The sequence below is a fragment of the Phyllostomus discolor genome, chromosome 9, assembly GCF_004126475.2.
Source record: "Phyllostomus discolor isolate MPI-MPIP mPhyDis1 chromosome 9, mPhyDis1.pri.v3, whole genome shotgun sequence".
NCBI lineage: Eukaryota > Metazoa > Chordata > Mammalia > Chiroptera > Phyllostomidae > Phyllostomus > Phyllostomus discolor.
The window spans coordinates 58,896,855-58,918,388 of NC_040911.2; the positions used below are offsets into that span (position 1 = coordinate 58,896,855).

The 21,534-nt window shown below is 40.6% G+C and overlaps 1 protein-coding gene, 1 non-coding gene and 1 pseudogene across 6 annotated transcripts in view; 1 reads left to right on the forward strand and 2 right to left on the reverse strand.

Annotated features, from left to right (window-relative positions):
- The window catches only part of LOC114506660 (adipocyte plasma membrane associated protein), a 35,496-nt gene that overhangs the window by 7,731 nt on the left and 6,231 nt on the right, over positions 1–21,534 (forward strand). For 2 of the 5 annotated variants that reach the window (XM_028524459.2, XM_036009425.1), the window contains exons 2-8: positions 2,051–2,167; positions 6,218–6,333; positions 13,357–13,449; positions 14,885–15,001; positions 16,156–16,330; positions 16,934–17,068; positions 17,525–17,717. In XM_028524459.2, coding sequence (XP_028380260.1) covers positions 2,051–2,167; positions 6,218–6,333; positions 13,357–13,449; positions 14,885–15,001; positions 16,156–16,330; positions 16,934–17,068; positions 17,525–17,717 — 946 coding nt within the window. The remainder of the gene's footprint in view (positions 1–2,050; positions 2,168–6,217; positions 6,334–13,356; positions 13,450–14,884; positions 15,002–16,155; positions 16,331–16,933; positions 17,069–17,524; positions 17,718–21,534) is intronic. The other 3 variants (XM_036009426.1, XM_028524460.2, XM_028524461.2) reach the window with 3 other exon arrangements.
- LOC118496756 lies at positions 399–2,001 on the reverse strand (annotated as a pseudogene).
- LOC114507123 lies at positions 12,835–12,936 on the reverse strand. Its single transcript, XR_003685400.1, has one exon. It is a non-coding gene; the product is annotated as a U6 spliceosomal RNA (small nuclear RNA).

The following is a 21,534-nucleotide window of genomic DNA, read 5'->3' on the forward strand; positions in this document are numbered from 1 at the left end:
AATAAGCATGTCCTTGTGTGAGGATAAACAGAAAAAGAAAAAGATTATCTATCTTAGGAGCTTATGATTCCATTTTCTTTAATTTTTTTTTAACTGTTAGGAAAATTTTTTGTTGTTTATTGTCATGAGGCATTGAAACATCTGAACAAATCAATATCTGGGCAGTGAAGCAGCTGCTTTCTCCTTCACTTTGGGTTACTGGAACAACTTGCCAACAGATTAAAAAAAAAAAAAGACAAGCTTAGTGGATTGAGCATGGGCCTGTGAACCCAAGGGTTGCTGGTTTGATTACCAGTCAGGGCACATGCCTGGGTTTTGGGCCAGGTCCCCAGTAGGGGGCATGCAAGAGACAACCACATACTGATATTACTCCCCTTCCCTTTCTTCCTCCCTTTCCCTCTCTAAAAATAAATAAGTAAAATCTTTAGGGAAAAAAAATACTACCTTTTGCATTACTTAAGTCTTTCCAAGGCATGAACTGGTACAATACAACCTTCTCTTGTCAGATGTAAGTAGTCTTGTGTCCAAACATCATATACAATACCTAGCTAGCAGCAGCATACTGTCCCCACTTCCACCATGGCCCTGCTCATTTGTGTATGATATTTGGAACATCTGGAAGAATGTGAATAGTATCAGGAAGAAGAAGGAGGAGGAAATAGTATGAGTGCTTGACCAGATGGTCAGCTGAAGTTGTGCAGGGCAAGCCTAAAATGTCATTGGTGCAAACCCAAGCATTGTCGATCTTCTTTAATAGGAACATCTGGTGTAACCCCAAGATGGGATCTTTGTCAGCCTTAAGCTGGTCCACAACCATACTGATGATGCAGCTATCTGGCGTGGGCTGATGGTCCTGTGCCTTGGGGCTGTGCTGGATTTTCTGGAATGGAAAGCTAGACAACTTCTTCACAACGGCAGCTCTCCTCTGGAATTGCTGTCCTTCCCATGCAAGGCATGACACATCAGTAATGTACATTGTGCCTAGTTGGGTTCTATCATTATCAAATAACTTGCAGTAATGCTGAAAGAAGCTGGATCCAGTCTGCTCCCATATTGGCTTGTCTCTCATTCTGGAGTGTCACCAGGCCTCATTGAGACCTGAGGGTCTGAGACAGTGGTGGCAGCAGAGGCAGAAACCCATTGTGGTCTGCTGCTTTAAATTAATCTTGACGTCAAGTGTTTAGTAAATTTGAATGCACTTAATATAAGCAAATAATGATCCTATAAAGTTTATTTAGTAGCAAGAGGCTAAATGTGTTCACTTTTTTTAACCAGGTGAGTAACCATGTAGGTGAGGATCATTTGAGAGAATTTTAGTCACTGTTGGTCATTTGTCCCAAAACTTAACGAGAGATTCCTAAGGCAGATTTCACATCTTCCCAGGGCCTTAGTATTGATGACTTGGAATGGTAATTTTATAGATTTTTTCTAAATAACTGTCAGTATCTGTCAGACTCCTAGGTCGAAGAGCTGGGGTTACCTTTTGAGGTCTTAAAGGTGTGATCTACAAATGACTGGGGAATCGGATGCTCAGGAAGTTGTTGTTCTTCCTCTGCCTCATGAACTTGTCTCTGTCTCTTTTGTTCACAGAACCTGAGAATCTAGGAACATAATGTACTGAGTGTTGCTGCTTTGAATTCATGTACCAGAAAATAGTGGCTTTTGAGGAACACCTGTCTTCTCTGTAGATGAGTGTGTCTTTCCTTATTGTAATTCTTTATTCCCATTACTTTTTGTGTTCATCAGTGCTTTGAATTTTCTCTCTTTAAAACTCACTAGAGGATTTAAGGTACAACCTATCATACTATCTGGAAAATAACTGATAAGAGTGCCCCACACAGCTGGAAGATTAAAAAAGAACAAAAGCATGTTTGCCAATACTAGCAAACAGTGCTAAAGTTGAGTCACAAGCCACAGAAATTGATGGTGTCATTGTGGAGACGTGGGGTGAGAAGCCTGTTCCTGCTGAAAGGGCTTTGAGAACAGCCAAATTGTCACTGCATGAGCCTCTGTTGATTGATTACCTTTGTATATATTTCATTTCTGACAGTTCCTTTAGTGGCAGAGTTTTCCGAGTGACCTTTTTGATGTTGGCTGTTTCCCTTACCATTCCACTTCTTGGAGCCATGGTGCTGCTGGATTCTCCCATAGATCCACAGCCTCTCAGGTGAGCTGCCCCAGCAATTCTTGGGAGGGATTGCTCAGTCAAGTATAATAGGCTGGGTTGATTTCTTGACTAACTAAACCAATCTGATTTGAAAGGTAAGTTATGAGAAATAAAGATTTGATTTTTTTGCCTGCATTTTATATTGAATTAGATGTTCCACAGAATATATGCATGGTGTTGCCCATGTTATTGTTTCAAAAACAAAACTATATAAATCAAAAACAAAAACCAGAAGAATCCCAAATAAGAGAAGCTTAAGTATTAGACACAGTTAAGCTGAATTAATAAGAAGCGGCAAAATCATACACAAATGGAAGTTACTTTGTTTAAATTTTGTAACTAACTGATTAAAAAAAACCTTGTAATTAATGTTCTTTTTTTCCTAAGTTACCTTTCCTCATTGGTGATCTGTGAATAATACAATCTGTTATAACTTGATAAAATAGTATACATTTAGGGAGCCCCATGAAATGTATTCATATTCTTAGTTATATTAAGACTGAGTCAGACTCCTATTGCTATGATTTATGACATTGATGTTTACATGGTGCAAGAAGGTCATGCAGCCTGGTTCAGTAAGTTCCTGTTTTCCATTGCAACTGCCTGGAGGGATGAGCAGTCTGAAGTTTATTTTAAGTGAATTGGTCTATGTAAGGTTTAAAAACTCCAGAAAGAACCATGTCTTATTTTGAAGTAAATATAACATATGCAACTCTATAATGTGTTGGTGTTTTGTATCTAACTGATATCTACCTGCAGGACATATCAATTGTTCTGACCTTAAATTGACATACATAGAAAAGAGTCAACTTTTTGTTGTTGGATTGGAAATTAGTTAAGATACATGGTGTTGTTAAAACACAATTAGCTTGCATAAGATTGAATTAAATTGACAATGGGTTGAGGCCTGGGTACTTTAGATTCATATGCACATTTGCTCTGTAATTTCTGGTGTGCCAGTATTTCCTTGCAAGGACACCCTAGATGTTCTCTCTGAGAGGGTTCTGGGACACACAGAAGGGAGGGGCCTTTTTCTTGCTAACCCTTCTTAACGTGTGGAAGGATGTGGCTCAGCCCAACCCAAATAGAAACTGACCTGGACTTTTCTGTTCATTTGGCAAGGTGATAAAATGAACTGTGTCCACAGGTGGGGATTAAAGTCTGGGCTGGGAGGTAGCCTTGGGAAAGAGGAGGAAAGCAGAGAGAGCAGGTGAAGATGGAGTTTCAGAGTTGGAGTGGGAGGGATGGAGCTTAAGTGACTGAAGACCTTTGATCTCAGTAAAGGTGAACTTATGTGTGGAAAGAGTGGTGAAGAGATTTAGAGGAAAGGTGGGTGTGTACTCATGACCAGAAACTGAAAGGAGACATGGTCTGGTAAGGATTTAAAGTTGTGCATGAGAATTCTGCCTGGGCAGTAGATGAGCCTGATGAAGAAGGAAAGGTGGAGAAAACTAGTGAAATCAGTGTGGCCAATAGAATCTCTCCCACAGGCTCAGATTTATGGAATGACTTGCTTAAAAATTGGAAGCATGTACCTCAAAGTGCAGACGAACAGCAGAGTGGCAGAGAGTATAAGAACAGAAATAAATTGAAGTTTGGGAAAAATGCTAATGACAGCAGCAAAAAAATCCTTCTTTCAAACTCTCTTCAGAGCAAAAAGAGCAAGGAAGGAGGAGACCCACGGTTTGGGGTGAGAGATACAGTGTTGATGAGGTCAGAAAAGCAGAGCTACTGGTTTATGCTCTACCTCAGTCATCTCCCAGCCAAGGGAGATGCCATGTACAATGGGATCGGGTCCGCTGGCAGAGCTGGATGTCAGCAGTGGCAGTGACTTGGGGAGTCTACCTTCAGGGTGCTAATGACCTCTATTTGAGCTTAGACCATGCTTAGAAATCTTTAAGAAATCAGAGAACAGATAGACCAGGGACAAGGAGGGGTGGAACCCTTCCAGAGCAGGTTGTTACACATTAGTTTTAGTTCTAGGGAGTAAAGTCGCCTAGAAGGCTGCAGGGCTTTGCCAAAAACCTCACATGTGAAGTCACTTCCATTTTGGAAGATTAGAGGACTGTTATTACAGAACATTTTTAGATATTATTTACTTATTTTAGAGAGTAGAGAAGGAAGGGAAAAAGAGAGGGAGAGAAACATCTATGTGCAAGAGATACATAGATCGGTTGGTTGCCTTTCACACACCCCCACCTGGAGACCTAGCCATCAACGCAGGTATGTTCCCTGATCAACAATCGAACCAGTGACCTCTTAGTTACAGGTTGGCACTCAGTCCGCTGAGCCACACCAGCCAGGGCTATCCTTGGGCTTTATATGTTTATGTTGTTCAACCTTCACATATACCTTTGGGAAGTATGACCTTTCCGAGGTCAGAATCTGAAAGCAGATTTGTACAACTCCATAGCTCAGGCTTTTCCACCAAAAATGCAGGTTACAGTCCTGCTCTTCCTTTGTAAATAAAATTCCTAGTTAGATGAAGTATTTTTTTTTTCAGCAAGTTGAAAATCATAATGATGGGGGAGAGGGGCAATTTAATTTGAAGGAAGTTGTGCCATGTTCTGCACAGTGCCCACTGAGAGCGGGTGGCAAGGGTGAAGTGCTTTGCCAGCAAGGCAGAAAGCTTTTTTCCACATCCTCAACCACTCCCTCCACCCACCTTGTGTCTCCCACTCTGGTGGTCTGGCTAGGAACTGCTTTGGTGGAGGGCAGGGTGGGGAGGGAATTGGGAGGTTGCTCCGCTGCTTCTCACCTTCCCGCTCCTTCTATAGTGTTCATTAGGGGCCTCCTATATGCCCAGTGGTTGGAATATAGCAGTGAAAAACAGAACAAATCCCTGATCTCATCTGCTCATCTACAAGGGGATAGATAGACAATGAACACAACAGAAGTAAGAAGCTGAAATGGGCTCTGAACTCAATAGAGTTGGGGGGTACTGTGCTTTTGAAAATTAAATTGGATGGTCAGAGCAGGTCTCACTGAGAAGGTGAGAGTGAAGAGAATAGCCAGTGTGAAGGACTTAAGATGGAAGATGTCTAGTGCAGTCAAGAACCAGCAGGAAGAGAGGAAATTGTACTGCCAACAACAATTAAAATAAAATAAAAAAAACTAGCAGGAAATGGCTGGTGTGGAGGGGTAGAGTGTAGTACTAGGAGAGGGGAGAGAGAATTGACAGGCCATATGGTGTAGGGCTAAGAACCACAGCAAGGACATAGGTGAGATGGGGCCATTACAAGGCTTTGAGCAGATAAATGCTGTTATCTAACTATAGTGCTCACATGGGCTATTGGGTTGAGAATAGACTATTGAGGACAGAGAGGAAACAAAGGAGAGAAGACAGTTGCCTGGACCGGGGTGGTAGCAGAGGACATGAGGCAAAAGGGTTCAGTGATGTCTGTCTTTTAGAGGTGGCATCAGCATGATTTGCTGATGGATTGGGAGAAAGAATATATTTGCATGAGGAGGGAAAGATCTGAGGAGAGGGAAGAGTTCCTGGAGCCCAATCTGAGTGAAGGAAGGGAGGCAGGGCCCAGTGGAAACTATCTTCAGCGAGAAGCCAGGTGGGTCCTGAGGGTGCACCTATGCTGGACGATAGGGCAGTGGCACCAGTTCTCTATGCACTTATCTCATTTCTTCTGTCTTCTCTATGAAGCAAGGCTGTCAGCTGTGAAATGTCCACATGGCTCCCCTCCATCTCCATTGGACTTGAATGGGAGGGCAACAACTGGGAGTATAAATGTCAGTGTGTGTGAATCATGGGGTGTGAGGAGGTTTAACCTGCTGCAAGGCATTGGACTTGTGATAAACAGTTCAGGTGGGTGGAGGCCCTGAATGCTCTCAGATGGCAGGTGATTGATTGCAAAATTTGCAATCACCTGCCATCTGAGGGACAGTTTTTTCTTAACTTTTATATTTCTGGCAGATAAGGATATTATTGGAATGAACCCTTTTTATCAATGGAATTATACATGTTGTAGGTCCTCAGTAAACACTTTCTTCATGTATTTTCTATAGACAAATCCCTATAATTGCATTATTTTACAGCTTCAAAGAACCCCCTCGCTTGCTTGGTGTTCTGCAACCAAATACGAAGTTACGACAGGTGGAAAGGCTATTTGAAAATCAACTTATTGGGCCAGAGTCCATAGCAAATATTGGGGGTAAGTAAACCCCTGGAACTTCAGAGTCTGTCTGGGATAACTTTGATGTTGTCTGTTGCTTTGGAGGGGTGATTCTATAGGAACAGCCCCTGGTACCCTGCTCTTGGTTTGGGGAGCCTTCGCCATCTTTGGCTACAGATGTTGTGTGAGGTGCATGTGTTTGTTGAACAGACATCCTGAGGGAGCTTCTCAGCTCTTTGAATTATGGGCCATTTCAGTATGGGGTGATTTTGAGTTCTTTTCTGTGGAGCACTTTATTTGGCTCAAATTGTTGGACTGGACCCGTTAAAAAGAAATGAAAAAATGCAGATATTGATGTTTAGTTCATTTATTAAAGTTATGTAGATATTTCTTGACAGGACATTGTTTCTTAGCTGAGTTTGTATAGATTTCATTTTTGAAAAGAATATAAATGATTCTTAATATTTCTACTTTTTTTCTTCAGAATTGTCCAAACCTAAGAACTAGAATTGGGTGTGGTGCTAATACTAGAGTCTCTAGCAGTGTGAAACAATGCACTTTCTATTAGAATGAGAATTAAGGTTTGGAATGAAAAGATAAAATTAAAGTTGCTGTACTTAATATGGTATGAGGATTTCTGAGCAGCTTAACTGGGCACTCTGCTTCTAATTCTAAAGTATTACATGTTTTCTGTGAAGTAGTTTTGGACAGTGCGATGGGGGTCCTCCTTTGTTTTGTTTTGAAGACAGACCAGGGCCACTGCCCCTGTGATATTGACCATTTATCTGTCCCAGCTCTCTTGTTCCATGCAGGACCCAAACACTGGTGGATTTCTGCAATGGTTTGTTTGGCTGGCAAAGTCAGAATTGTTTGAAGAGGAATAGGTACTTGATGATAGAACTTCATATTTTCATGAAAAGACATTGATGTTCAATATTAATGCATTTCTTCAAAAAAATTTTTTTTGGTGAAAAAATCAAATTTTGGAAGTCAAAATTGGAACTTGGAGGAGTTAAAGTGATTTTTTTTAAAAGATTTTATTTATTTATTTTTAGGGAGGGAAGGGAGGGGGGAGAGAGAGAGAGAGAGAGAGAGAGGGAGAGAGAGAGAGAGAGAGAGAGAGAGAGAAAGAGAGAGGGAGAGAGGGAGAGAAACAGAAACAGAAACATTAATGTGTGGTTGCTGGGGGTTATGGCCTGCAACCTAGGAATGTACCCTGGCTGGGAATCGAACCTGGGACACTTTGGTTCCCAGCCAGTGGTTCTCAATCCACTGAGCTACGCCAGCCAGGTGTGTTAAAGTGATTTTTAAAAAAACTTTCAAAGAGAAGTCTGTTCTTGTGTTTTTCTCTTCTGCCTGGGTGAACATTTCATTGGACTCTAGCACCAGATAGAGCTGGTTATCTTCCTGGTGACATTTCTGGTTAGGCACAAGGAGCGGCAGAGGGCAGTGTGGGGGTTGGGGGGGAGTCTGTCTAGTTAGCCTCCTGCAGATGTGAACCCTAAGGAGGATTTTGGCTATTCAAATAGGTGTGTAGTAGTACATTGTTGTTTTAATTTGTAGTTCCGTAATGACATAGATGTTGAGCATCTTTTCATATGCTTATTGACAAGCTCTTTAAGTCTTCTGGCAATTTTAAAAATTGAGTTATTTTCTTATTGTTGAGTTTTAAGAACTCTTTGGATATTATGGATAGCAGTCCTTTAACAGATGTGTTTTCTACCAATATTTTCTTCCAGTCTATGGCATGTCTTGTCATTCTCAACAGTGCCTTTATAGAACAGAAGTTTGAAAATTTTTTTTAAAGATTTTACTTACTTATTTTCAGAGGGGGAGGGAGGGATTAAACGAGGAAGAGAAACATCAATGTGCAAGAGAAACATTGATTGCTTGCCTCTCACATGCCCACAACCAGAGACCCAGGCATGTGCCCTCACTAGGAATCGAACCTGTGACCTTTTGGTTCTCAGGCAGGCACTCAATCTGTTGAGCTACACCAGCCAGGGCAGATGTTTTTAATTTTAATGAGATCCAGCTTATCAGTCCTTTCTTTCATGGATTGTCTTTATGATTATTATGTCTAAAACATTATCTCCACACCCAAGGTCAACTAGTTAACACTGATACTGTCTTCCACAGTTCTGCATATTACAGTTAAGTCCATTTTGAGTTAATTTTTATTAAGGTTGTAAGGTCTGTAGGTCTGTGTCTAGATTTTTTGTGTGTTTGCTTGTGGATGTCCGGTTTTTCCAGCACAATTTGTAGAAAAGACTATCTTTGCTCTATTGTACTGCCTTTGCTCCTTGTCAAAGATGAGGTGACTATATTTATGTGGCTCTGTTTCTGGACTCTATTCTGTTGCACTGATCGATTTACCTTTTCTTTTGCATTATCATGCTGTTTTAATTCTTGCAGCTTTATAGTAGTTTCAAGTCAAGTAGTGACAGTTCTCTGATGTTCTTCAATATTGTGTTGGTTATTCTGCATCTTTTGCTTTTCCATATTGAAACTTTATAATCAGTTGGTGGATATCTATGAAATAACTTGCTGGATTTTGATTGGGATTCCTTTAAATATGTAAATCAAGTTAGGAAGAACTGACATCTTGACAATATTGATTCTGTGTCCATAAACATGGGGTATCTCTCCATTTATGTAGTTTTTTGATCTTCCATTATAATAGTTTTATAGTTTTTCTCATGTAGAGATTTGTTTTTAGATCTCAATTATGTCATTCTTTTGGAATGCTAATGTAAATGGTGTTCTGTTTTTAATTTCAAATTTTACTTGTTCGTTGCTGGTATATAGGAAAGCAATTGACTCGAATATTATTCTTGTATCCTGCAACCTTATTAGTTCCGGGAGGTTTAGTTGTTGATTCTTTTGGGTTTTCTGCTTGGATAATTATGTCATCTGTGAAGAAAAACAGTTTTAGTTCTTTCTTCTCAGTTAGTATAGACTTTATTTCCTTTTCTTGTTTTATTGAATGAGCTAAGGCTCATTCAGTACAGTATTGTAAATGAGTAGAGTGGACATTCTTCCGTTGTTCCTGATCTCAGTGAGAAAGCTTCTTGTTTGTTACTATTAAGTATGATTTTAGCTGTACATTTTTCTTTTTTTAAAATAGATGTTCTTTATCAAGTTGAGAAAGTATTTTTCTATTTCTGATTTGCCGAAAGTTTTATCATGAATGGCTACTGAATTTTGTCAAATGCTTTTTCTCCATCTGTTGCTGTGATCATGCGATTTTTGTTTAGCCTGTTGATGTTATGGATTACTTAATTGATTTTCAAATGCTGAACTAGCCTTGCACACCCTGGATAAATCCAAGTGGGTTGAGTGTCTAATTCTTTTTACATATTGTTGGATTAGATTTGCTAGTATTTTGTTGAGGATTTTTGGTCCATATCTCTCATGACTTTGGTTTGGGTATCAGGGCAGTGCTGACTTCATAGATTGAATTAGGTAGTATTCCTTCTGCTTCTGTCTTCTGGAGGAGATTGTAGAGAATTAATATCATTTCTTCCTTAAATGTTCATTAGTATTCACCAGTGAACCCATTTTAGCCTAGTGTTTTCTGTTTTGGAAGCTATAAATTATTGATATATTTCTTCAGTAGATATAGGCTTATTCAAATAGTCTTAGTTCTTGTGTGAGTTTTGGCAGATTGTGTCTTTCAGGGAATTGGTTCATTTTCATCTGGATGATGAAATTTGTGGGTACAGGGTTGTTCATAATATTCCTTTATTTTTTTAGTACCCATGGAGTCTATATGATGTTCCCTCTTTCATTTCTGAGATTGGTAATTTGCATTTGCTCTTTTTTTCCCTTAGTTTGGCTAGAAGATTATCGATATTGGTCTTTTCAAAGGACTGGTTTTTTTGTTGATTTGTCCCTATTGATTTTCTGTTTTCGGTTTCATTGATACTTTAATTTTTATTATTTCTTCTGCTTGTCTTGGATTTAACTTTCTCTTCTTTTTTTTTAGTTTCCTAAGGTGGAAACTTAGATGGATTATTTTATTTTATTTTCATTTTTTAAAGATTTTATTTGTTTTTTAGAGAGAGGGAAAGGGAGGGAGAAAAAGCGGGAGACAAACATCAATGTGCAAGAGAAACATCAGCTGGTTGCCTCTCGCATGCCCCTAACTGGGGTCCTGGCCCACAACCCAGGCATGTGCCCTGACCCAGGATAAAACTGGTGACTTTTTGGTTTGTAGGCCAGTGCTCAACCCATTGAGCCATACCAGCCAGGGGTAGGTGGTTGGTTTTAGATTTCTCTTCTAATATATGATTTGGTGCTGAAAATTTCTCTCGAAGCACTGCTTTTGCTGCATTCTGCAGATTTTGATAAATCGTTTTTATATTTTCATTTTGTTCAATTTTAAAAAATTTCTCATGAGATTTCTTCTTTGACCCATGTGTTATATAGAAGTGTATGTTATTTAATCTCCAAGCATAATGTGATTCTTCCAGTTTTCTTTCTGTTCATTCCTAGTTTAATTCCATTGTGTTCTGAGAGCAGACATTATATAATTTCTAGCTTTTTAAAAGGTGTTAAGGTCAAAAGGCAGATCCGTTTTTAGTTTTCTGAGAAAATTCTATACTATTTTCCATAGTGGTTGTACCAGTCTGCAATCCCACCAACAGTGCCCTAGGGTTCCCTTTTCTCCACAACCTCTCCAACACTTGTTTGTTGCATTGTTTATGATGGCCAATCTGACCAGTGTGAAGTGGTATCTCATTGTGGTTTTAATTTGCATCTCTCTGATAGCTAGTGATATTGAGCATCTTTTCATGTGTCTCTGGACTCTCTGTATGTCCTCCTTGGAGAAGTATCTATTCGAGTCCTTTGCCCATTTTTTAATTGGGTTGCTCGTCATCTTAGAGTGGAGTCGTGTGAGTACTTTATATATTTTGGAGATCAATTCCTTGTCTGAAGTGTCATTGGCAAATATGTTTTCCCATACAGTTGGTTTTCTTTTTAATACTGTTTTCTTTAGCCATTTTTGACCCAGAAATTCCACTGCTAGGATTATATCCTAAGAACCCTGAAACACTAATCCAAAAGAACCTGTGTACCCCAATGTTCATAGCAGCATAATTTACAATAGCCAAGTGCTGGAAGCAACCTAAGTGTCCATCAGTAAATGAATGGATCAAAAAACTGTGGTACATTTATACAATGGAATTCTATGTAGCAGAAAGAAAAAAGGAGCTTCTACCCTTTGCCATGGCATGGATGCAACTGGAAAGCATTATGCTAAGTGAAATAAGCCAGGCGGTGAAAGACAGATACTGTATGATCTCACCTTTTAGAGGAACCTAATCAACAAAACAGACAAACAAGCAAAATATAACCAAAGACACTGAAATAGAGAACAGGCTGACCGTGACCAGAGGGGAGAGGGGAGGGGATTTCAGCGGAAAAGGGGAAGGGTTTGCAGGAACAAGTATAAAGGACACATGGACAAAAACAAGGAGGGGGTGGAAATGGGGAGGAGGTGGGGAGGGCTGGGGGGTGTGGGCTGGGATGGGGGTAAAAGATAGAAAATTGTACTTGGACAACAAAAGAAAATTAAAAAATGTGTTAAAGTGTGCTTTATTGCACAGAATATGTTCTAATTTGGTGAATGTGCCATGTGAATTTGAGAGAGTGTATATTCTCACCAGTTGGATTACCTAGTTGATATTAATTATATTCAGTTGATTGATGGTGCTGTTTAGTTCAACTGTGTATTTTGCTGAGGTCTCCAACACTAACAGTGGATTGATTTATATATTTAGACACTTTGTTTTTAGGCATGTACACATTAAGAATGTCTTCATGCATAAGTGAACCTTTATCATTATGTAATGCTGGGTTTTATTCCCCTGACAACTTCCCTTGCTCTGAAGTTGTCTGTCTGAAATTAATATAGCTAATTTAGCTTTCTTTTGTTAAGTGTTGACATATTTGTCCAGTCCTCTATTTTTAATGTATATGTGTTTTTACATTTAAGGTGGGTTTCTTATAGATAACATATAGTAGGCTCTTTTTTTAATCTACTCTGACTTCTAAGTCTGTCTTTTAATTGGTATATTGAGGCTGTTAATGTTTAAAGTAAGAATTAAAGGAGTTGAGTTAGCAGCTACTATATTTGTTACTGTTTTCTTTCATTGCTCTTGTTTTTTATTCCTAATTTTGTCTTCTACTGTCTACTCTTTATAGTTTTTATGGTTTCATTTTCTATCCTTTCTTAACGTGTCAGTTACTTTTATAAAACTTTTTTTGTGGTTGCCTTAGAATTTGTAATGTACATTTAAAAAATATGTAATATGGCTTGGGCCAGTATAGCTCAGTTGGTTGGAGCATTGTCCAAGTAACCTAGCTGGGGATTCTATACTGGTCTGGCTGCATAAGATCCTTTGTCTGGGCATGTGCTTGGAGGCAGCCAGTCTATGCTTCTCTCTTGCATTGATGTTTGTCCTTCTTCCTTCCTCTGTCTCTAAAAAAAGAAATGAGAAAATGTCCTTGGGTGAGGATTTAAAAAAAAAAATAAAAAATATGTAATGTTTCATGAATTTGCCTGTCATCCTGGTGTTGGGCCATGCTAATCTCTGTATTTTTTCAATTTTAGTATATGTGCTGCTGAAGTAGTACCAAGTGTGGTTTGATTTTATCCTGAGGGACTTCCTAGCAGTCCTTTCCTTTTAGTTGGATATGATCAGCCTGAACAGCAGAAACTGATACGAGACAGACATGAACACTTGTCCCTGAGTGCCAACCCCAAGAGAGTAGAAAATCCTCATAGTTTTATCACTGACTGGTGTCTGCTGCTCCCTTGCTCTGGTGTCAAGTTTAAGCTCACAGGCGGATGACTCAGGACCCCACAATTTTACTGTTGGGTGTTTTAAGGACTTTTGGTTCCCAGACATCACTTCTCCTTCATCTTCAGAACTGCCATTTCTTCTCTGGAGATGAAAAACACCAATAAGCCAGCTCTGTTGTAGAAGAAGGTACTATGATCACAGTTCTTAGGCTAACCAAGTAATACCTTTATTCTTTTTTTATTTTAAACAGATGTGATGTTTTCTGGTACAGCAGATGGCCGGGTTATAAAATTTGAAAATGGTGAAGTAGATACCATCGCCCAGTTTGGGTCAGGTCCATGCAGTAAGTCAGTTCCAGCCCCCCTCTTGTATGTCTCGTCCAGTCATTGAGAAAGGTGCCAAATAGCCCTGTGTAAGTCAGGTTCACTCTTGGAGAAAAAGCCCTGACCACCTGGCAGATAGCCTGACTTGGGTGTTATCACGTGCTCTTTATTTGCCAGTGGTCCTTGGACCTTATGGTGCTTGGTTGTCATCTTTCATATCAGTTTCACAGCAAGGCAGTGGCCATAGCATATTGCTGGTTACTTCTTAGCCCTACCACTTGCCATTCTGCAGAGGCCTGTGCTCACTTTTGAGGTACGTTGAAGATTAATAGGTGTTGTCTGAGTGCTACTAGAGCAAAACTGTTGGCTTTGTCATTACTTGGATGCTTAAATGTGATTCCTGCTTTAGCTTCTCAGAAATTTCAGCAGTGTCATTCAAAGTAAAAATATGCTGAAGTCACTTCAATTTTAGAAAACTAGAGTAGAATAATCTTATTGTTCACACATTGGTAGTCCTGACTTCATATTAGTTACCACTTTTTAATAGCTAGAATGTTTTTGTAAAAATGATTCATTTTCATTGTGAAATGCAAACAATGCAAAAGTACAAAGAAGAAAGAAAAAAAATCACCTCAGATTTTTTTCAAATGTAACTTACTGACATTTTAATAAATAACTTTTCAGATATCTTTCTGTTTGTGGATACTTACACCCATCCATGGTTATGGGGGATGGAATCATACTCTACATTTGGTTCTTTACCCTGCTTTTTTTCACTCTATATTTTGGCTCTAAATACCTCTAGTAAGCACTCTGTGGCAAGTGCCCCTGCTTTTGCTATAAGCTCCTCTGTAGTAATAAGCACTCCATAGTAAACACCCTACAGTGGGCATCCTTTAGTAAGTACTTACAGTAGCTCTCCACAGTGGGCACTGTGCAGAAAGCACCCTGCAGTAAAAACCATTGCCACAGGTTTTAAAAGAGTGTAGGTAGTAGAGCAAGAGAGTTAATCTAAGGAATAAAATAGTAACTCTCCCTTTATACCAGGTGGAGAGAAAGCCCTCATGCTCCTAGATGGGGAGGCTATTGGGATTAACCTCCCAACTCCTGAGATTCTGTGGGGATTCTAGAGTTGAAGCCTGGTTCCTGGTGATGTACCTGAGTTAACTGTTCAAGTCTCAGGGTACTGATGTGAACATGATTCTTTGGTACCAGTTGCTGTGCTTATATCCAGATCTGGATTCTCAGGTGGTTCCTCTGGACATACTGGACAGTTGTCCTAAATTCTAGTGTACTGGAATACTGGGGGGTGGGTCTGTCTGCAATGTCATGGTCTTTTTTGTTCTCTACAGCACTATGAGTAGTTAGGAAGGGATAGATGAGTTACCTGTATATTGATGGGTGTACAGACAGAATCAAGACCAGCCACCAAATTATGTCCATTTGTTTCTCTAGAAACCCGAGATGATGAACCTACTTGTGGGAGACCCTTGGGCATCCGGGCGGGGCCCAATGGGACCCTCTTTGTGGCCGATGCATATAAGGGACTATTTGAAGTAAATCCCTGGAAACGTATGTGACAATATTTTGTTTCCTTCTGTGATTATATCAGATTTTTAAAACAATATGTGCATAAGTGGATTTAATAGAACTTATTCAATACAGTCTACTGGAAACACTAATATTTTCTTACTCATTGATTAGTACTAAAAGCATTACCTTACAAATATCAGCTAATATAAATACCACATAAATTCCCACTCATGTTCATGTAGTTAGTATACTAATTTCCTCTGGTGTTTGTGTTTTGGCCACAGGTCTCAATAGGACTTATTCTGAGGATGTTAGACCTCTTCCTTCCATCTTTATTTTTCTATATCTTTCTTTATGTCTTGGCTTTCTGTTTTTCTGCCTTTCCGTCTTTTCTTAACCTTACCCTTTGTCTCTGCCTTCATTTTCTTTCTCTAGCTCCTCCTCTCATTCCTCTCCTCTGACTGGTAAAGATGTCACCTTGACCAGCAGTGTAACATTTGCTGTATGTGCTTTAGCAGGGGAGGGTGCTATTATGGAGGAGTTTGTTATCATGGGTGGTTCATGGGACCCTGGGTTCAGGCACTACAGACTGACTGCATGAGTCTGCTGTGCCATTGGCTGTCTCTGTGACTATGTAAGTTATTTGTCCTCTGTGCTCACTTTCCTCATTTATGGAGAGGGATAATGTAGTTGCCTGCCTTGGGGGATTGTTGTGAGAGTTTAAGTGCTATACATGGAAAGAGCTTAGCACTTAATAAATGTTTGTTCTACTCTTTAAAAAATGTACTACCTTTCTTATTTCTTTATTTAAAAGCAAATGAACAGAACATTTTATATTTTTCTCAAACAAATAGAAAATTGCCTTTTACCTAAGACTTTTAATAGATTTTTAGTCAGTTAGTCTCGATAAAAAAAATTCCTAATCCTTAAGAGGAAGGGTTTTGCTTTAATGTAGTCCAAAAAAAAAAATATCATCAGTTAACAGATGAAAGAAAGAAAAACATTGTTTTTACTATAAGAGGGAATAAGTTCTGACATGGCATGGAGAAGCTTATTTTAGTTTTTCTTTTTAAGTCAGGCTAATAAATATTTTGAAATAATTGAGATACAAGTTCTTAGAATGAAAGCAAGTCTCCTTCTCCCTCCTTTCTTTATTGTCTTCCTTTCTTTCTTTTTCTTCTTTGCTACTTCAGGTGAAGTGACGTTGTTGCTGTCCTCTGACACACCCATTGAGGGGCGGAAAATGTCCTTTGTGAACGATCTTACAATAACTCGGGATGGGAGGAAAATTTATTTTACGGATTCCAGCAGCAAGTGGCAAAGACGAGATTATCTGCTTCTGGTTATGGAAGGAACAGATGATGGGCGGTGAGTATGTATTCTATATTTTCTGCTCAGTAAGATCATTAGTCAGGCAAGGTAACTTTTGCAGACCTATTACTTCTGTAAATCTTGGGAGTACTTCTGAGCATAATATTTCAGCATTTCAGATAGGACCTTAATGGCTTCTGGAAATGGGTGATGTATGCAACAAAACAGAGCAAGATGGTCTTCCTTTCTCTTTGACGAGAAAAAATAAAAATAGCCCAGTGCATGTGCATGTGCAGGTGCAGCCTATGCAGTTTGGGAAAGACCTACAAGCAGGCCTAGGTTTTAGGTCATCCCTCTAAAGGAGGACTTCTATGAGGCTGGAGCCATGGTGGCCTCCCTGGTGCTAAGCCAGCTCCCAGGTCAATGAGAGACCTGACTGGGGGAGGTCTGGAGGAGGTTGCCTGGGGCTGCTGTGGATGGGGAAGGGCCCTTAGAGACCAACCTTGAACCATATTTGTGCAGGGGACCACCAGGGGCCTTCATTCTAGTGTAAGGTTGAGTCCCCTTCCTCAGGTCCCTACCCAGAGCAGAGCAAGGCTCCCAACCAGCAGGACAGTCATGTACTCTCCCTGTGTGACTCTTCGCTGTTGGCATCCACAGCTTGCTAGAGTATGATACAGAGACCAAGGAGGTAAAGGTTTTACTGGACCAGTTGCGGTTCCCTAATGGAGTGCAGCTTTCTCCTGCAGAGGACTTCATCCTGGTGGCAGAGACAACCATGGCAAGGATAAGAAGGTGTGTGTAGTATTTGTTGGGCTATCACTGATCACCAGAGCTCCTTGTGTCCAGGATGGGCATGGAGGTGTCAATGGGCAGAATCTGAGAATCAGCAGGGCACCTTCTCCTTTGTGTAAAAATGATAAGCAACAAACTTGAGTGCATTTTTCCCTCCCATTTCTCAGACTACTTGAGTGTCACAGTCTGCAGACTTTTAATTTAGTTCTGACTTTTAGTTTAGTTCCTTTCCCTATCAGTGGGTCTTGGCCCACCGGCTTTTCCTGAGACTCTGTCTAGCTGGACCCAGGGTTCATGAGTGCTTCTTTCAGTAGATATACCTTTGTTTATAATGGGCATGTTTATAGTTGTTTCCATAAACTTACTGGAACCAAGACTAACTTGGTGCTTGGCTAAAATTTTTTCTTAAATTGGGGGGCTGCTGCTCATACCTACCTGCTTGGGTGAATTTTTCAGATTCTACGTGTCTGGCCTGATGAAGGGAGGTGCCGACCTGTTCGTAGAGAACCTGCCTGGATTCCCAGACAACATCCGGCCCAGCAGTTCCGGAGGGTACTGGGTCTGCATGGCAACCATTCGCTCTACCCCTGGGTTTTCAGTGTTGGATTTCTTATCTGAGAGACCTAGTATTAAAAGAATGATTTTTAAGGTAACTGAAAACTATAATTTCAAAAACCAAAACTATAATTAGAAGATGCATCCAATTATGATCTCTTTTGATTTATAGCTCTGGAAATTCTAGTTCTGCTTATAATATTTAGTACTTTTAGTGACTAATGCGGACCCCAGCTCGTGGGGTCCGCAACATTGTGGATGAGACATGAGACAAATTCACATGGACTACTGAGCCCTATGGAGGAAAAGGGGTGGCATGGCCACTCTCTCAAGAGGATAGCACCCCGACCCTTGCCTTGACAGGCTTTTATTGCTTTTCTGGGCACATTACATGATGGTCCTCATTTACTATGCACAGGTTCTAGTTAGGTGGTTACCTTTTACAGAAAACAAAGGAGAGGATGCTGCTAATTGCTTCAAAGAGAAGGATGTTGCAGACCAAGGGCAAAAGTGGCTGAACCGGTTACACTCCATACTGGGGAGGTTTAGCACAGACTTTAGGAAGTTATAGTCAGCATTTGCTGCCTCAATTCAGGGTGAGGGAGTTTTAGCAAAAGCAAATCTCAAAGCGGCCTAGATACAATGCAAACCTGATTCCCCATGGGAGAACCTGTCCATGGGCGTGGGTCCTGTGCATCAGACCTCACTTTCTACTGGGAGCTGGGCCCACGCCATGCTGAATGGTCTCCTATAGTAACTTCTTTAATACACCTTTTATTTCTCAGCTTGACATGTAAACTTAAACATTTGGACTCTGATTTTTTTCCTTCTGGTTTTCAGGTCTGGGTGTTTTTATCATCACTCTACCATCACGACCTTTTGGGGCCTATATCCTTCTGTCAGCCTTGCTCTTGCTCTGAGATGGCTTTTTTCAGACCTTTTCCCCTGTCCTCCAAACTCTGCAAACTGGCCTTCTCCTTTCTACTAGCAGACAACACTGCCTCTCCTCAAAGGGTTATCAGATGAGTCTTCTTGTGGCCATACATGTAAACCCACTCACCTTTGTACCTCATTCTGCTTTGCTCCCTCCTACCTTCTTGGTCAGTCACCCCCGCTCTATAGGATGTTGCACACTAAATTCTTTTCCATTAAAAAAAAAGATCATCCACCCTCACCAGTAGCCCTTCAACATAGCCTTTAAATGACCCTTTCAACGCAGCCTTTAAATGTTCATTATCCTACCCTTTTTTCCAGTGATGTCCATGAAATTCCCCAGTGTAATTTGACATGTTTTACCATGGGGCTAAGTAATTTGCTGATACTAACAGGTGCTTTCTTCAGAAAGCAACCTTATTTTCTGAGAAGCTCCATTGTATAGACTGAATAGTATTTGAAATTGATGTTGAATATTTTAATAGATAATAAAATATTTGTAACTTAAAGTCCTGGAAGGTGCCAGGCTGCTTACTGAGCCCATGTGGTGCCAGGACCTGTGTCTAGGCCCTGGAGAGGGGCCTCATACACCTGTTTAGTTAGACTGGCCCATGGCTTTCAGTGTTGTTTGAGTTTAATGGGTCATTGTAGAAAATCATAATCTGTTCAGAAGCAACACGTTCCTCCTCTTTGTCTTGTTGGCTTCAGAGCCAGAATCTGTTCCCGTTGGAACCTAGGAGGATGCAGAATGGTAGGTCGGGCAAGAAGAGGGGTTTTGAAGAAGGACTACATCAACTGTGGGACCATAGGCAGATGTCATGGTCTCTCTGCCTCAATTTCTCCATTATTGAAGTGGGAATTCAATAGGTGATGAAAAAATGTAATGAGAATATGTACAATGTACACTTTGCTGAGTGTAGTAAGTGTTCAGTTCCTGTACCTGTCAGTTTTTCTACAGCAAGGATGTAATCTCTTAGTGGTGGGTGTTTGTTTCTTTCCCTTGATAGAATGTGCGCTTCTTCCAAGCGGGTATTGATTATGCTATTGCAGTTGTCCCAACTTTTCCCCCTTTTCCCCTTCCACCCAATACCCCCCCACTCCCTCAGGCACTCCTCACTGCATTGTGAATGTCCATGGGTCATGTGTATAAGTTCTTTGGCTACTCCATTTTTACACTATACTTTACATCCCCATCGTTGTTCTGTAACTACCTATTTGTACTTCTTAATTCCTTCACCACTACAACCATTCCCCCACACTCCTCTCCCACCTGGAAACCATGAAAACACTCTCCATATCCATGAGTCTGTCTCTTTTTTTCTTAGTTTATTTTTTATATCCACCTGTTGATGTGTATTTTTTATTGCCATTTTATTGGTCATAGTTTTGATCTTTTTTTAAAATAAGTCCCTTTAACATTTCATATAATAATGGTTTGGTGATGATGAACTCCTTTAGTTTTTTCTTGTCTGGGAAGCTTTTTATCTGCCCTTCAGTTCTAAATGATATCTTTGCTGGGTGGAGCAATCTTGGCTGTAGGTCCCCACTTTTCATGACTTTGAATATTTCTTGCAATCCCTTATAGCCTGCAAAGTTTGTTTTGAGAATCAGCTGACAGTCTTATGGGAACTCCTCTGTAGGTAACTAATTGCTTTTCTCTTGCTGCTTTTAAGATTCTATCTTTATTTTTAACCTTTGACATTTTAATTATGTCTTGGAGTGGGGCCTCCTTGCATCCACTTGTTTGGGACTCTGCTTCCTGGACTTGCATGTCTATTTCCTTCACCAAATTAGGGAAGTTTTCTTTCATTATTTTTCTCAAATAGATTTCTAGTTCCTTGCTCTTCTCCCTCTAGCACCCCTATGATGTATACATTGGAACACTTTGAAGTTGTCCCAGCAGCTGTTTACACTATCCTTGTTTTCTTGGATTCTTTGTCCGTCTTATTCTGGTTGGTTGTTTCTTTCTTCCTTATGTTCCAAATCATTGATGGGTTCTTAGCTTCATTAGTGAATCCTTCATTTCTGATGGGATCTTTTTTATGGTGTCGAGGTCCTCAGTAAGTTCCTTGAGCATCCTTATAACCAGCGTTTTCAACTCTGCATCTGATAGATTGTTTATATCCCTTTTGTTTAGTTCTTTTTCTGGAGTTTTGATCTGTTCTTTTGTTTGGGCCATGTTTCTTTGTCTCCTAATTTTGGTGGCCTCCCTGTGTTTGTTTCTATGTATTAGGTAGAGCTCTTAGCACTTCCTGTCTTTGCAGCATGGCCTGAAGTAGTAGGTGTCCTGTAGGGTCCAATGGTACAGTATCCCCTATCACCCAAGCTCGGTCCTCGAGGTGTGCCTTTTGTATGGGCTGATTACACTCTTCTCTTGTAGTTGAGCCTTGATTGCTGTTGGCGGGTCAATGGGAGGGATTTACATAAGTCAGTCAGCTGCAAGGACTGGCTGTAACCACTGACCACCAACCTCCACCCTCGTGTAGGGTCAGCTGTGCAGGTTCAGGGTGGTAGTGCTCCATTGTGGTCTGTAATTATCCTTTGGATGTGCAGGCTCTGGGGTTTCCCAGGTGGTGCAGGCCAAGCTGGCTCCCCCATGTCTTTTGCCCAGGCCCACCTTGCCTGGGCTACAAAGCAATCTGAGATTGCTGCTACTTATGCTGGGCTTGGAGATTTCCAGTTGAAGCTAAGCTGTGAGTCTAGGCTGGCTGCTACTAGTGCGGGCCTAGGGCCACTTACTTAGCAAGAGGTATGGGGGTCTGGGGGCTCACTGAGGTCAGCTGTTGCTTGTTTGAGATGATTTAGGAAGTTGTGAAGCATGAATCAAGACCAGCCATTCATATGGAAAAGTCTCTGTTTGTTAACAGCTTGGAGTCTCAGGATCTCTAGGGCAGGGCAAACAGTTATAGCCAGATTGATGGAGTCTCAGATGTAGCACCCGCCTGCTGGCTTTGTGGCTCTGTGGAGGGAGGGTTCAG